The 15,909-nt window shown below is 57.2% G+C and overlaps 1 protein-coding gene across 1 annotated transcript; it reads left to right on the top strand.

Annotated features, from left to right (window-relative positions):
* The first annotated feature begins 321 nt into the window (after window positions 1-321).
* On the top strand, window positions 322-12,917 carry HDHD5 (haloacid dehalogenase like hydrolase domain containing 5). Its single transcript, XM_060164452.1, has 8 exons — window positions 322-455; window positions 4,764-4,967; window positions 5,836-5,948; window positions 7,243-7,336; window positions 8,537-8,570; window positions 9,942-10,116; window positions 11,801-11,989; window positions 12,255-12,917. Exons 1-8 carry the CDS (start codon window positions 348-350, stop codon window positions 12,538-12,540), a joined length of 1,203 nt encoding a protein of 400 aa, XP_060020435.1. The 5' UTR covers window positions 322-347; the 3' UTR covers window positions 12,541-12,917.
* Window positions 12,918-15,909: the final 2,992 nt, after the last annotated feature.

Below are 15,909 nucleotides of genomic sequence, written 5' to 3'. Positions count from 1 at the left end.
GAAGCCACGGCAATGAGAAGCCCGCGCACCGCAACGAAGAGTATTCCCCGCTCACAGCAACTATAGAAAGCCCACGTGCAGCAACGAAGAACCAATGTGGCCAAAAATAAATAAATAAAAAATAAATAAATTTAAAAAAAAAAGAAGTACAAACTTTCAGTTATCTGATAAAACCCAAAGACGGAGGCGGAACAAAACGGAGTTTGTTTTGCTCCCGAGATGCCCCACGCCCCACCCCACCCCAGACACGGAGGCGGGACTACAGCTCCCGAGGTGCCCCGGGCGCCACCGGTCCGTGATTGGCTGAGCGGCGGTCAGGCGTGCGCGGTGCGAGCAGGAGGCGGCCCATGGCTGCCCTCGGCGAGGCGGCGGCGCGGTGGGCACCCGGACTGTGGCGGCGGGCGGCGCGCTCGGCCACGGGGTTCGGGGGCCGCCGTTTCGCGAGCGGCTCGCAGGTGAGGGCGGAGAGTGCGGGGCGGCGGCGGGAGGCCGTGAGGCCTCGCGGGCCGGGCTCGGAGCAGGGTGTCCGGCCTCCGGACGTCACTCCCCCGCGTGTGGTGACATCACGTCCCCTGGGGCCCCGCCGCGCGGGTCCCTGGCTCCCCGGGGCTCCGTCCACAGAGCCCGGGGGCGAGGCGTGACCCCGTCGCTCGCGGGGGCGACCGGGGGGCGGGGACGCGGGACCCCGTGACTCGCCCGCCGGGATGTGATCCAGGAGGACTCTGCGGCCCCCGCCCCGCGGGTCCTGACTTTCCGGACTTTCCCGGTGGAGAGAGTAGGAGGAGGGAAGAAAGGATGCGGCACCGGCTAAGGGATCAGTCCTGCCCGGGCCGCTTACTGCCTGTTTGACTTAAGGCAAAGTGCCGCTGCCCCTCAGTGTCCGCAGGGGACCCCTAAACCCGCGGGTGCTCGAGTCCCACAGCCGACCCTGCATCCGCGGACTCGGCATCCGCGGAACCGGCACCCGCGGATCCACCAACCGCCATGGTGTGTGAGGTTTGCGATCAGCAGTTGGTTGAAACCACACGTGAGGAGCCCGGGGTTACCGAGGGCCGACTGTATCTTTATTGGAAAATATCCGCCTGTGAGTGGATCGGCACAGATTAAACCTGTGTTGTTCTAGGGTCCACAGTACTTAGCTTTCTAAGCCTGGCTTTCCCCGTGTGTGTACCAGGGTTAGTCCTTACCTTGCAGTGTTTTTGCTAGAGGGTACTTGGGGTACTTTGTGTGATGTAGGTGCAGTGCTTTGCACAGTCACCGCATGTAGTAAATTCTTACAAACGTGGAGCTGGTTGGAGTGGACAGTGTGCTGGACGGTAATTGTGATGCTGTTGTTGGAAGCACACCAGCCAGTTCCAGATAAGAAGCAAAAACACAAGGAACATCTTAGTGGTCCCTTCATTTAAAACTAATCTGAAGACCACACTTTTTTGTTTTCTTTTTTTTTGTTTTTTGCGGTACCCGGGCCTCTCACTATTGTGGCCTCTCCCGTTGCGGAGCACAGGCTCCGGACGCGCAGGCCCAGCGGCCATGGCTCATGGGCTTAGCCGCTCCGCGACATGTGGGATCCCCCCGGACTGGGGCACGAACCCATGTCCCCTGCATCGGCAGGTGGACTCTCAACCACTGCGCCACCAGGGAAGCCCAACACTTCCTTTTTTTTAAATTTTTTAATTTAAATTTTTTTTTGGCCACGCCATGTGTCTTGTGGGATCTTAGTTCCCCAATCCGCGATTGAACCCAGGCCTTCGGCAGTGAAAGCACGGAGTTCTAATTCACTGGACCACCAGGGAATTCCTAAGGCTGCACTTTTAAAAATTCATGTATAGTTGATTTACAGTGTTGTGTTAGTTTCAGGTATACAGCACAGTGATTCAGTTATACATATATATTCTTTTTCAGATTCTTTTCCATTATAGGTTATTACAAGACATTGAGTATAGTTCCCTGTGCTATACAGTAGGTCCTTTTTGTTTATTTTATATTTAGTAAAAATCCACACATTTTATAACTGCCACAAATATGAACTTTAATTAGAAGATCTGCATAATACCCAGGACTAGTTTAAAAAAACATGAAGTGAGAAAGAAGAAAAATCAAAATACAGATACAGAAGAGAATGAAAAGAAAAAAAAAAGAATGAAAAGAAAAAAACCTAACCCTATGTCCTTTTCTCGAGGTAACTTCACTCAAAAAAATATTTAATAGATGTTATTCTTTTAGAGCAGTTTTAGGTTTTCAGGAAAGCTCAGCAGAAAGTGTAGAGAAGCCCCACATACTACCCCTCCCCCTGTTTCCCCTCTTGCTAACATCTCACACGAATGTGGCATGTTTGTTAACAATTACTGGGGGCCTTTCATTTCTAGGTGGCTGGGTGCCTGGTTCTCTGTGTGCACTCACCTGAGGGGTTGGGGGTCGTGGTTACACACTGCACAGAACAGATGAGGGAGCGTCGGGGATATTGCTAAATTGTCCAACAGATGAGGGAGCATCAGGGATATTGCTAAATTGTCCAACAGATGAGGGAGCATCAGGGATATTGCTAAATTGTCCAACAGATGAGGGAGCGTCAGGGATATTGCTAAATTGTCCAACAGATGAGGGAGCGTCGGGGATATTGCTAAATTGTCCAACAGATGAGGGAGCGTCAGGGATATTGCTAAATTGTCCAACAGATGAAGGAGCGTCGGGGATATTGCTAAATTGTCCAACAGATGAGGGAGCGTCGGGGGTATTGCTAAATTGTCCAACAGATGAGGGAGCGTTGGGGGTATTGCTAAATTGTCCTGAGACTTCCTTGTTCTAAGTAGCAGGGTCTGTGTGCTCTTATGTCTAAGGGAGCAAATCTTGTGACTATTTAGGATATGGTCACTAAGACCAGTAAAACTGTACGGTTAACTTTGGCAGCCATCAGCACAAACAAGCTGTTTTATTTTTTTAACTATGTAATTGTCAAAAATCTAAGAACAATATTATGAACTCTAAAACCCATCTTCCAGATTCAGCAGTTATTAACATTTTGCCGCACTTGCTTTGCTTATCTCCCCCCCACACTTTTTTTTTGTGTGGCTCTAAGATTTTAAAACAAATCCCTGATTTCTTGTCCTTTGAACCCTAAATTCTTCTGTGTGTACCTTTAGGAAAATAAGGGTATTTTGAACATAAGTACAATGTGTGTGCGATGAAAGTGGCTTGACTTAGCTGGCGCCAACAAAAGGAAAATGACAAACAGGTTAGGTTGGATTTTTCTGACAACTGAAAAACATCGTGTATGTTAACGGTTCATAAAATAAGAAATGGGATGAATTTTATAAAGGATAGCGTTCAACTTTGTAAATCCAAGAAATGCAGATTGAGAGGAGATAATCACTTCTTTAAACTTTGAAATTAACAAGATGTTTGATACTTAAACTCTTTGATACTGTGAAAATCATCCTTGGCAAGGGTACCAGGGTCCATGTGAGTTGATACTGTTTTGGAAAACAACTTGTCAGTAGGTGTTATGTCATTGTAATGTTTGCACTTTTTTGGCTTATTACGCTTGCTTTTAAGAATCAAGTTTAAAAGGGCTTCCCTGGTGGCGCAGTGGTTAACAATCCACCTGCCAGTGCAGGGGACACGGGTTCGAGCCCTGGTCCTGGAAGGTCCCACATGCCGCGGAGCAGCTAAGCCCGTGCGCCACAACTACTGAGCCTGCGCTCTAGAGCCCGCGAACCACAACTACTGAGCCCACGTGCCTAGAGCCCGTGCTCCGCAACAAGAGAAGCCACTGCAATGAGAAGTCCGCACACCACAACGAAGAGTAGCCCCCGCTCGCCACAACTAGAGAGAGCCCACGTGCAGCAACAAAGACCCAATGCAGCCAAAAATAAATAAATTAAAAAAAAAGAATCTAGCTTAAGGAAAAGTCCATAATATGGAAAAATCAGTAAGCATGAAGAGTTCCTTATAGCATAATTTGTAGTCGCAGAAATGTGGAAAAACCTAAATGTCTGAAACAGGGGAAACCTAATGTTAGCGGAGTATTCACTCAGGGTATTATGTAGCCAGAAACATGTGTAGGTGGTAGGTCTGCGTGTATCGACATGGAAAGATAACCAAGGGATACCAACGAGAAAAAGCAAGACGGAAAAGAAAGCACAACACAGTACCATTTGTGTGTTAGCTAAAAGGTAAGAAAGTAGAACCATCCATGAAAAGTTTCTGGAAAATACACAAGAAGGGATGGTACTGGGCAGAAGTGGAAGCAAGAAACTTAAAAATTCTTTTTCTGTATCGTCTGTAGCAATTGAGTGTTTTTTTAAAAAAACTCTGTTGTTACGATAAAACAAAATTCTAAAAGATGGTTATGAAGGCTGTTGTAACAGATAAAAATGCTTCATGTCAAGCAAAAAAAAAACAAGATGCAAAATTGTACGTATAAGGTGCAGTCATAGCCGCGTGACAAACGTAAGAATAGAGAAAGGAGATGAAAGGAAATACTGGTCGGTTGCTTTAAAGTGCTCGGCTTGTTTCTGAATTTCTCTATTTGCCAATTAAAAACATTCCTTTTTATTAATTATGCAAAAATAACTTGAACAAAATAGTTATATGCTTAAAAATACCTGAAAAGGCTTAATTCTTTGTTGCAGATGGATTTGCCCTGTCGGCAACCCCGAGTCCTCACCTTGCGTTCGAGGCCCGGGCCGGCCCGGGGGTGGGGATGAGGCTCCCCCGTCCCCTCTGCCTCGACTCAGGGGCCGTTCTCGTCTCCCCTCGTGCAGAGCCCTCCCACCTTCGGGTTCCTGTTGGACATCGATGGGGTGCTGGTTCGGGGCCACCAGGTCATCCCCGCTGCGAGGGAGGCCTTCCGCAGGCTCGTGGACCCCCAGGGGCAGCTGCGGGTGCCCGTGGTCTTTGTCACGAACGCGGGGAACATCTTACAGTGCAGCAAAGCCCAGGAGCTGTCAGCCCTGCTGGGCTTCCAGGTAAGGAGCGGCTGGAGACAGGAGGCTGAGGACCTGGTTCCCATGGAGCCCCCTCTCCAGCCCTGTGTCGCCTGCCCTGTGGGGGGACAATATGGATGAGCCCGGTACACATCTTCCTGCTGGAAAAATAACTTGAAGTTCAAGGCTGAACTCAGAGGGTAGCGCCTCATCATCAGGGTCATTTTTTATGAAACTGTACACGTTGAGCACAGAAATCCCACCTGTGGACTTGGCCGTTTCCATCTTTCCTCCTGGCCTCAGGGACGTGTGTTTCTAAATCTCCATGCACCAGGTGGGACTCTGCAGTACAGCCCTTGTTCCTCATAAGTAAGATGACACAGCTCAACGAGCTCTGTCCCTTGTCACCCCCCTGCGGCTCCCACTGTCCCCACATTGACACGTTCTTTGTTGGCAGTGGCTTTGGTTCTTGGAAGGAGTCCTTTGGAACCGAGAAAGTAGATCCCATGCCGGTCAGCTGGGAGACACTGCTGGGGAGGAGACCGGTTCCTACCCTGGTGTCTGGACAGTGGGGCTGCGCAGTTGTCATTAGCATAAATGCTGAAAAGCCAGGTCTTCACGTAGAACTGAAAATAGTCAGAGGTGGAGGCGGGTCTGAGCTCATGCACGAACCCTGTGGTTCCCGTCGGGCTGAGAAATCGGGGTGTTGGGAGCTGGGCCGGTGGGGCCCATGGTGGCCACATCTCCTGTGGGCTCTGGTGTCCGGGTCCCCTCATACCTGTTGGGGTAGTTCTGGAAGGGTTGGGCCCCCCTTCTGGGCAGGTTTCTCCTTCCTGGGCCAGGGAGCCAGCTCCCTGCTGCTGCCCTCACATGCGTGTCCTCTGCTCTCCATCTCTCGGCGGCCCTGCAGGTGGAGCCCGACCAGGTGATACTGTCCCACAGCCCCATGAAGCTCTTCTCGCAGCATCACGACAAGCGGATGCTGGTGTCTGGGCAGGGGCCCCTGGTGGAAAATGCCCGAGCGTATCCTTTTGCTGCTTCCTGCTCTGCTGTCCTTGCCCGGCTGAAAGGACCGGGGTCAGGAGCTCTGGGCGCCCGTGGGAGGGAGGGAGGGAGGGCACCTCCCAGGGTGGCCAGCCCTGGTTCCCCCGGGGGTTCCTGGAAGCCAGCCCACCGCCTCGGGGCCTGCTGGGCAGCTCACAGAACAGATTCCTGCCCATTCCCTGCAGAGTCTGACTCACGGGGTCTGAGAACCCAGGCGGTTCTGTGGTTCGGTTTGGGACCCACGGCTCCCTGAGCGTGTCTGCAGGGAGCTCAGCCCCGGGCATGTGCTCAGTGAGAACGTGTCCCTGCTCTGAAGTGGCTCGTTCCTCTGCTGCTTCCGCAAACCAAGGGGGCTGAGCACCGCCTGTGCGTGGCCGCGTGCTCGGGGCCAGAGCAGCACACGGCTAGTGCTTCATCAGGGCTCCCGCTTGAGGTGGCGGAGTGACACACCAGGAGCAGTGCAGGCGTGCTTAGGACGGCGTGTGGCCAGAGGCTGGGAAGAGCAGAGTGGGTCCGAGTGTCACAGATACGGGGGGGACCACCCTGGGGCTGGGTCCCCTGTGGCTTCATGGGGGCTGGCTGTGCCACAGGAGGGGGCATAGCTGGGGAGCCTGCCGAGAGGAGGCTGGGAGGATGCCCGGAGCAGGAGGCCGGGATGGGGTCGGGTCGGGAGGGGGGCCAGAAGGACAGCGCTGGGCTCGGGAGCCTCAGACGTGAACGCTGAGGAGCACGGGTCTGTGCGGTCGTATTGCTGACGGAAGCATCATTCTGGGGAGATGTGTTTTGAGGTGATCTGAACCTGCGTCCAGTTAAGACTGCCAGTGGGGTCTGAGGACAGGAACACGGCGGCAGGTGTTGGAGGGTAAGGCTGCAGCGGGCGTGCTCCCCACGGCCTCCCTTCTGGCTGAATTGGGTCCATCGTCCAGATTTAGCTCCGGTCTGGCTTCTCCAGACCCTGCTCGGCTTCCTCCCCGCCAAGGAGTCTCCTCTGAACTGTCCTCAGAGCCCTGGTTCTCGTGGCCCTGGGCCAGCGTGAGCTTGAGGATGGGGCTTCCTGTGAGCCTTTGCGCGGGCGGTGCCCAGAGTCGGCCAAGCCCCCGGGTGTCCCCACCGCCTGCGCCCACGCCTGCCTGCAGCGCTCCTGGTCGGCGCTGGCCTCACGGGGCCCTGTCTGGGGTCCGGGCGGGTGGGGTTGATGTGGGCTGCGGTGGGTCCCTCACTTTAAAGGCGTCTCCCCGGCACTGGGCAGCTTTGCTTCCTGACCTCCTTCCAGACTGGGCTTCAAGCACGTGGTCACAGTGGACGAGCTGCGGGCGGCCTTCCCTGTGCTGGACATGGTGGATCTGCAGCGGCGGCCCAAGACCACGGTAATGGGACACGCTCGGGCCTCCCCGCTGACCCTGCAGCCCTTCCCTCTCCGAGCTGCCTTCTCGGAGGGCAGGGCACATCTGGCCGAGGCCTTTGTTCCCGGACACACGTTGTCGGGGCTGGTGAGCAGGGCTGTCCCCTCTCTCCAGAGCCCTCGTGTCCCCTCCAGGTGGTAGTTTTGTGATTTACCAGCTTTCCTAGTTGCTTGGAGAACCGCTGGTGTTAAGTTAATCGCTGCTCTGCTGTCCTGGAGCTCCTTACAGAGGGCTGGCCTGGTGGCAAGTGGCTTCCTGTGAAAGCACTGGCGGCTTGAGCGTCTGCTCGGGGTCCTTAGGGTTTGGCTCACATTTGAACCTTATCTTTTCCGACCAGCGGTCACGGGGCCTCTCGTTGACCCTCTAGGGTGACCGCCCGTCTCCCGATGCCCCTTCGCCCCCTTCTTCCCTGCGTGAACTCTGTGTCTATCACAGAGTGTCTGTCACCGCCTGTTCGAAGTCAGTGCATGTCAAAGTTCGATGAACTGCGTTATAAACAGACAGGCCTGCTCCTGTTTGTCTGTGTAACTCTAGCCCCCACCGCGCTTTCCGAGGCCCCCCCGAGCTGCGCACGTTATGTGCAGAACCAGATGCCAGAGTTGGCACGGCTCTCGGAGCAGCGCAGAGACAGCCGCGCCCCTGCCCAGGAGCCCCTGCCCAGGAGCCCCCTGCCCAGGAGCCCCCTGCCCAGGAGCCCCTGCCCAGGAGCCCCCTGCCGCGGCTCGCCCCAGGCCTCCGCTGCTTACTGGCAGAGCCGAGGGCAGGCGAGCTGTTCCTGGAAGGAATGGGCCCCCAGGCCGTGGTCCAGTGATGGCCCTGCCTCCTGAGTGATGTCAAGCTCCCGTCCCTTCCTGGGCTCACCTCGTCCTCTGCCACCTGATTCCAGACTCTCACCTCCTGTCCTTGCTGGAGGAGGACAGCTGAGCAGCCGTCCCCTGGCTGACCTACACGCTTGGTGCCCGCCGGCCTGGGGCGTGGCCGGCCGGAGCGCGCTCTCCTCCTGTCCCCGAGGACCTCTGCCCTCGGTCCTGTCCCTTTCTCCTCGGCCTGGGCTAGACCGAAGGGTCTTCCGTCTGTCAGGCACGTGTCTCTCCTCCCACCCCTTGGAAACCGGGTGTGGAAGGTGACCGTGGCATTGACGGGCTTGCTCTTTGTCTCTCGCAGCCCCTCCCAAGGAACGACTTCCCTGCGATCGAAGGTAATGAGGTCCCTGCGTGATGTGGGCGGGCTGTCCCCGCAGGCTCTGCAGCCGGGTGGTGTGGCTGGGACGTTGGGCGCTGGGTCTCCTGGGCTCTGGTCTCGGGTCTGCCGGTCACTGCCTCTGAGACATTAGCTGCTAAGCTTTCCTTCCCCGCGTCACTTGCCCTGTTGTTCCAGGAAAACCTAAGTGTGGAAAAAAGCTACCTAAGGAAGCCTGGTGCGGTGTTTCTCAGCCCTATTAAGTCCAGTTCTCCCTGGGTAACAAAAATATTGTAATGTCCCCTTTACTACCCTAAATGAATGCTTTCCTATACGCAAATATTAAAAATTAATTAATTCATGGTAAAGCCCTAATTGTAATAGGGAGAAATAAAAGGAAACGTTTTTTAGTAAGGTCATCTGCATTTCAATATGTAGTAATTATCCAGGAAGGCATAATTAAGTAGTGAAATGATTATATCAAAAGTAGAATCCCCATGAATGTTAGAGCTAGCAATGCAGTGTGTTTACAGGTGTGTTTCATTGGTGACTCAGAAATTAGGAGCAGTGTTGTCACTGGTGATGCGGTTTTCCAAAATGGGGAATAACTCTTGGCAAAGTTGTGAAAAAATAAAGTACGTCTTCTCTTGACTAACATGATAGTTGTATTTTTGGAAAAATCAGTGCTTATGAAAAGTCTAGCAAAAAATACTTTGTGTGGAATAGAATTAGGGTTTCGGCTCAGTTAATTACAAGCAAGTTGTTCTCCTGTGTGAGTGTCAGCTATTAATAGACGTGGGGAAGGTTTTGGCTCTGCAGAATGTCCTGAGCCTCTTGCATCCCAGTCTTCTCCCGGGCCTCCCCAGTAGTGTCAGTCCTTGTGACAGGTGAAACATGTCCCGGGGGTGGCCTGCGCACTGGGGCCACGGTCTGGCCCAGCTCCCCAGTCTTGCAGCTGGCCTTGCTGACGCGTGTGCAGCATGGCTTCCGTGCTCTGTCAGGTCTCATTGTATCCTCCTCCCAGCGTGGGTGTTGTCCTCATGTAGCTGAGGAAGCTTAGACATGGTGAGAACTGGCCCACAGTCCCAGAGGGACGTGGACAGCGTCAGGCCTGTGACCCCGTCTCCCCGCCATGTGGCCGAGTGACCCCTGGGGCTTGGGGGACGTGGCCGGGCAGGTGGGGTGCTGTGCAGGGCGTCGGTCAGCAGGGGCTGCTGCTTCTCTGCCTCTAACCCTCAGGACGTCCTGGTGGACACACTGAGGAGCCCTCGGGAGCTCCTCCTGGGCTCGGCTTCGTCCACCTCCTGGGACCCACGCCCCCAGCGGGGCCGTGCACCCCAGGCCTCCCGAGGCCCTTCCACGCCCGGCTCACCCCACCCCCACTCTGCAGGGGTGCTTCTCCTTGGGGAGCCCGTGCGCTGGGAGACGAGCCTGCAGCTGATCATGGACATCCTCCTCAGCGATGGGAACCCCGGCACCGGTCTGGCGACGGCCCCCTATCCCCACCTCCCTGTCCTGGCCAGCAACACGGACCTCCTCTGGATGGCCGAAGCCAAGATGCCCAGGTGAGGACTCGGGGTCCCTGCCTTGGCCCTGGGGGCCACCTCCAGCTGCCTCCTGGGCAGTCCTGCTGACGGCGCCTCGAGCCGCCCCAGTGCTCTGGGCTCAGACCCCTCCTCTAGGCCCTGGAGTTGCCATGGTAACCTGGCCTCTGGGAGCGGTCTCCAGGGTCACTTCACATACTGATTGATAAACGAAAACTACCACTCAGTGAGCACGGAAGGTGCATCGGGATGGTCTTTAAGCCCCGGCCCCGACAGAGTCTAACAGGACGTGCTTCTTCTGGCTAGAGGAACCCAAGTGATGCTCAGTTCCTGTTATCCAGCTGCCCTTCCCTCGCTGCCTTCACCCTGTGGTGCTGGCTCTTTCACTTCTTTGTTTCCTTCTGCCCATAAGACATTGGGGAGGGGAGAGTAGGCGTGATTCCGAGGCCCCGGGAGCAGTCACTTCCTCAGAGGCCCTCAGGCTCCAGGCAGGCCCCCACCCCGTCCGCCCGGCACTGAGCACAGCACAGGCTGCCGTTTTGCTGGCCCTCAGGTTGCCTTCCTGGAGGGGCAGCTGCCGGTGCTGTGGCTGCTCTTGTCTGCGAGGCCAAAGCCTGGAGTTTCTCCCCCTGCCCTGCCTCCCAGCGAGCTGTGTGGTGGATCCGCCACTGAGGGCCTGAGGGCCCAGCACTGAGCCCAAGAAGATGGGGATCACCGTGTTCTCTCTCAAGTGCATTTCTGCAGCTCGAGGTCAGGTCTTTTTTCTGGAACATTCTTCCTAGAGTTCGGGTTTGCTGACACTAGGTGAAGGGGGTTGGTTATGTAGCAGATTTGAGATCACTTTTTCATTCAGTAATTTCAAAATTGAAAGTAGAATTCAGTATATGCATAAGTGACACTGAAATGTAACTTCAAGATACTGAACCGTATCCAATAGGATTTGATTTAGCAGCAAGGGATGAAAACCCAAAAGAAAAGAATCTTAAACGAGATGGAAGTTTGTTATTGTGAAAAAGTCCACCCATCAGGGACACAGGCACCTTAGCCCTTTACTATGTAATCCAAAGGGCTGCCTGATCTCCAGCCATCGTGTCAGCATTCCAGTCAGCAGGAGGGAGTATGGGGAGGGTAGAGAAGAGCACCCCCTCCCCAGTTTCCAGGCTCCTTTCCAGGAGGGTAGTCCAGCACTTGTGATTTCATTGACTCTTAGGCTGTAGCTTAGTCACTGGCCATACACTTAGCTGCAGTGGGGGCAGGGAGGGTGCTTTCTGACACTCGGTGGCAGTGTGCTCAGTGAAATTGGCACTGAGGAGTGAGGTGGGATGCCAGCCAGTATTCTGCCCAAGTCTAAGGCAGAATTGAAGCTGGGTCTCTGGCTCCAGCTCCACACCTTGGGCAGGCTACTCCATCTCTGGGCCTCAGTTTTCTCACCTGTGCAATGAGGAGAATGAACGCCACCTCATCGGGTTTTTCTAAGGGTTGAACGTGATGTGCCTGCCATCTCCAGCCCTGGGACAGCGCTCAATAGGCGTTGTCAGAGAGTCGCAGGCCATTAATGCACATCCTAAGCGTGACGGCCTCTCACCAGAAGTGATTCGCTTTGCCCTGTCACCGTGCTCTGTGCCACCGCGAGAGGGTGGCACACAGGGCATGCCTGAGCCTTGGGGCCCGGGGAGGGGACCGAGCTCCGCTTTTCCTCTGGCAGGTTCGGCCACGGCACCTTCCTGCTGTGCCTGGAGGCCGTTTACCGGAAGGTGACGGGCAGAGAGCTCTGCTACGCGGGCCTAATGGGCAAGCCCAGCCTCCTCACCTACCAGTACGCGGAGGGCCTGCTCGCCAGGCAGGCGGCGCGGCGGGGCTGGGCGGCCCCGATCCGGAGTCTCTACGCCGTGGGGTGAGCCCCGCACCCCTCCTCCAACCCCTGCGACGCCACCCCCCCCCCCCGCAGTGGTCACCCGCGGGCCCCTGTGTCCCCGCCCCTCCATCCCCAAGACGCGCCCCCCTCCCCCAGTGCTCAACCCCGCCCCCGTGTCCCCGCCCTTCCGTCCCCAGAGACGCGCCCCCCTCCCCCAGTGGTCACCTGTGGGCCACCCCTCTCCCCAACCCCCTGCCGTCCCTGCACCTCCACCAGCGCACTGAACTGTGCCTTCTCTCCCCAGTGACAACCCCATGTCCGACATCTATGGGGCCAACCTGTTCCACCAGCACCTGCAGACAAGGCGGGAGGGGGCGGCCCGGAGCTGCGCCTCCATCCTGGTGTGCACCGGCGTGTACAGCCCCCGGGCCTGGGGGCCCGCCGCTCCCGCCCTGGGTGGCGAGGGGCCTCCGTTCCACGGGCACCGGGACCTTGGCTTCAACCCGGGGCTCCTGCAGGCGGCCCACGTGGTGAGCGACGTGCACGAGGCCGTGCGGCTGGTCCTTGGCAAGGAGGGCTGGGCTCTGTAGCAGGGAGGGAGGTGGGCCCGCTGGCTGCCCCCTGCCCACCGCCTCCCCGCCTCCCGGCCAGCATGGTGACACTCTCGCTCCTCCTGGGCGGGGCCGCACGATTGTTCCCGGGGTAGCATTTGGGTATCAGCCTCAGATTTTTCTAGGCTGGTTCCTGTCTGCCTGTGCTGGCAGCCTGACCCCAGGCTCGTCCTCACTCTGGGGGGTCTTCTGCAGAAGAGGAGGCGGTACCGCCTCTGCCCGCTGCCAGCACAGGCTGTAACTCACTCTTAGACACTACTTTTTATGGTAGTTTAGCTTATTGCCCAGAGACTTTGGACTTATTTTTTTAAGTTAAAATAATTGCAATAAATATTCATTTTGCTGTCTCTTGTGAAGCTCTGTCTGGAATGTACTAAAAAGTCCTGTGGAGGAAGGCTCGTGGGCTGGCGGGGTGGGTGACCTTGAGGCCCAGGCGCTGGTGGCATTTCAGTCCCGTGAGCGCTGACCCCAGCACACCGCAGTCTGGGCCGCGAGCCCCGAGGCCTGCCATTGACTTAGCCGCTTCCTTGACGTGGAAAGAAAGGAGCTTTTCCTGTGGCGGCTCTGAACCCGTGTGTCTCGTACTTCTCCCTGTTGTGGTGGCCCGGTGAGACCCTTCAGCACAGCCCCGTCTGACCCCAGCAGCACCGGCCAGCTGCTCCCTCCCCTCTCCAAACCCTTGTCCCTGGGCAGCAACTGGGCTCCAGGGAGAGGCGAGCGGTGCCCTGCCCTTGAGCGCCAGGGCTGGGCCAGCCCACCTGCGCCCCCAGCGCCCCCAGACAACAGCAGCTCCTCCCCGTGTGCAGCCCGGCCTCACCTGCAGAACACCCGGGCCAGGGCCCCTCCAGCCCCCAACGCCCCCGGCAGCCTCCCCACTGGTCTACCCCACAGGCCCAGTCAGATGGGAGGTCTGGTCTCTCAGAGGGTCAGGCCCCCTGTGACTTCTCACCACAGCATGGGTGCCTCCCCTCCATCCTGTTCCACCACTTTCCCCTCCACGTTTCGTGGGTCCCCCACGTGCCCTCCTGCCTCAGGGCCTCTTGCACTCGCGGTTCCCTTCCTTCCGACATCGCGAAGCTCTGTCCCTTCTTAAGGGTCTGGGAATTGTCCCCTCGGAGAGACTCCCTCAACTTCCTATAAAAAGCAGCGCTCTGGGACTCCCCTGGCGGTCTAGCAGTTAAGACTCCGCGCTTCCGCTTCAGGGGGCACGGGTTCCATCCCTGGTTGGGGAACTAAGATCCCAGTGCAGTGTGGTGCAGCACGAAACAAAAAACAAGACAAAAACAAACAGCGCTCTCTGCTGGCCTGCGTCATGTTCCCCACGGTCCTCATCACCCCATGACCTGTATTTACTCCTTATTGCCCGTCTTCTGCTAAAATACGAGCGCTGAGGACTGTCCACGCTGGTTCCTTCTCGAGTCCCCACACCCCCATGCCGGGCGCTTGCAGGCCCTGTGGGGCGTCCCACGTCACAGGCAGATGTGGCTTCTCGCCTTTCTGTCCCTTGGGGGTGGGCTGGGGCCCTAGCTCCCCGCTCACAGCCATGCAGCCGTGGGCGATCCCCTCCGCTCTCCAGCTCCTTCCTGTCTGCGGACTGGCGTTGGCGAGGTGGACTCCACAAAGGAGCTATTTTAGGTACCTCACTGTGTCATGTGGGATTTTGTTCAGCTGCCTGTTTCAGAAGCCTGACCGCAGTGGCTTGAATGCTTTCGAAGCGTCAGGACGTTGGAGCAGGCGTCTCAAGCCCCCCGCTCGCCCACCGTGCTGGTGTGCGGCCCGCCCGCCTGCAGCACGGCCCCAGCCTCCACGGAGAGGAGGAGAGGGCGAAGACAGAGCAGGTGGGGCTGGACTCCCTTAAAGAGCTTTCCCGGAAGGCGCACCTCGCTGGGGACTACAGGCCTGTCCGGCTGACCAGAGGCGGGGCCCAGAGGCGGGGCCCGGGCACACCATCGTGCCAACAAAATCAGGGCTTGTTCGTGAGGAAGGCGAGTAGAGGGGCGGCGGGCAGGCGGGCAGCAGTTCAGCCCCTGGGACCGAGCTCTGCACTCGCTCTCCGTCTGAGTGCCTAGAGGACGTGTCTGTTGGGCCACTGAGCCACTGGGTCTGGAGGCCTGCGATGCACGTGCTGGCCTTTCCCAGAGCACCTTACACAGGCATCACTGGTCCAAGGTTTGTCAGAGCCTCTCAGAGCCCCTCGCGGAGACACGGTTCTCACCACCTCGGTTTATAAATGAGGGCACGAGGCAGGCCAGCGATCCCTTCCTTTCAGAAACATTGACTGAGGACCCACTTGCTGCCAGGCCCCATGCTGGGCGCCACAGCAGCGACCAGCCATTGGCAACCACACCTGCCTTCGTGGGGTTCGCCTGGTAGTGACCACGCGTCTGAGGTCAGTTAGGAAATGGAGGGGCTGGGCTGACAGCTGGGCCTCCTACTCGGCCATGTCCTCCCGGGACCCTGCCCGCCCTCAGCCAGCCCACTGCCCTTCCCGTGAGTCCTGGAGCAGCTGCTGTTGTGGGTACAGCCCTGCGAGCTTGCCCTGGGCCCAGGAGGCTCACAGGGGTGACTGGGGAGGAGTTGGGAAGTCAGCCGGTGTGGCCACGTGCCGAGGAGTCTCGCCGGAGCCCGGGTGGAAGGGACGGGGCGACAGCGTCTGTGTGCCTGCCCCTGGCTCTGCCCCGTGGCTGGCAGCCGCTCTCTGGGGCCCTTTCTCTCCCTTTCTTACTCCTGGTTTCCTGAAGGTGGCAGGAGCCCCTCCAGACGGGGTGCAGGAGCGCAGGCGACTGCAGCAGCATCACGCAGGTGCAGGGTCAAGGGCAGCCCTGGGCACTTGGCTCCGGACGGGTCTCGTTGCTCAGGGGCTTTGTCTGGACCCTGGAACCAAAACCCACAAGCAACCGCTTCACTGCTCAGTCCGACTGAGTGAAAATGTTATCTTTTTGTGTTTTGAAGCGGCCAAGCGATTACAGACGAGACGCTGTGAGTCGCTCTGAACGGGAAGTAAGTGCGTGTTCATAGTAAAGTGATCAGCCTAGAGCAGGACTGGACCGTCAGCTGCCCACTTGGGTCCCCAGTCCCGAACCCCGGCACTTTCTCAGTGTCGCCATGGTGGCGGCAGCTTCTGGCCTCCTGAGGGCACCTCTGGGCTGAGGCAGGGCGAGCCAGCAGGTAGTCAGGGCTCCCAGCAGAGCTATGGTTGCTGTAGCAACCGGATGCTGCCTTGAGGGCGGAGTTTTAAAATATCTTGGCTATAATAGTTCTTTCCCCCCAATCTCTCTGTCACTTCCCCCGTGCCGCGTGGTGTGGCGAGGCTGGGTCGCCCGGGGACGCCTGCCTGCTCTCTGCCTG

This window comes from Lagenorhynchus albirostris, chromosome 11 (assembly GCF_949774975.1).
Source record: "Lagenorhynchus albirostris chromosome 11, mLagAlb1.1, whole genome shotgun sequence".
Lineage (NCBI taxonomy): Eukaryota > Metazoa > Chordata > Mammalia > Artiodactyla > Delphinidae > Lagenorhynchus > Lagenorhynchus albirostris.
The sequence above is the reverse complement of the archived record's forward strand: the minus strand, read 5'-3'. Positions and strand labels throughout refer to the sequence as shown.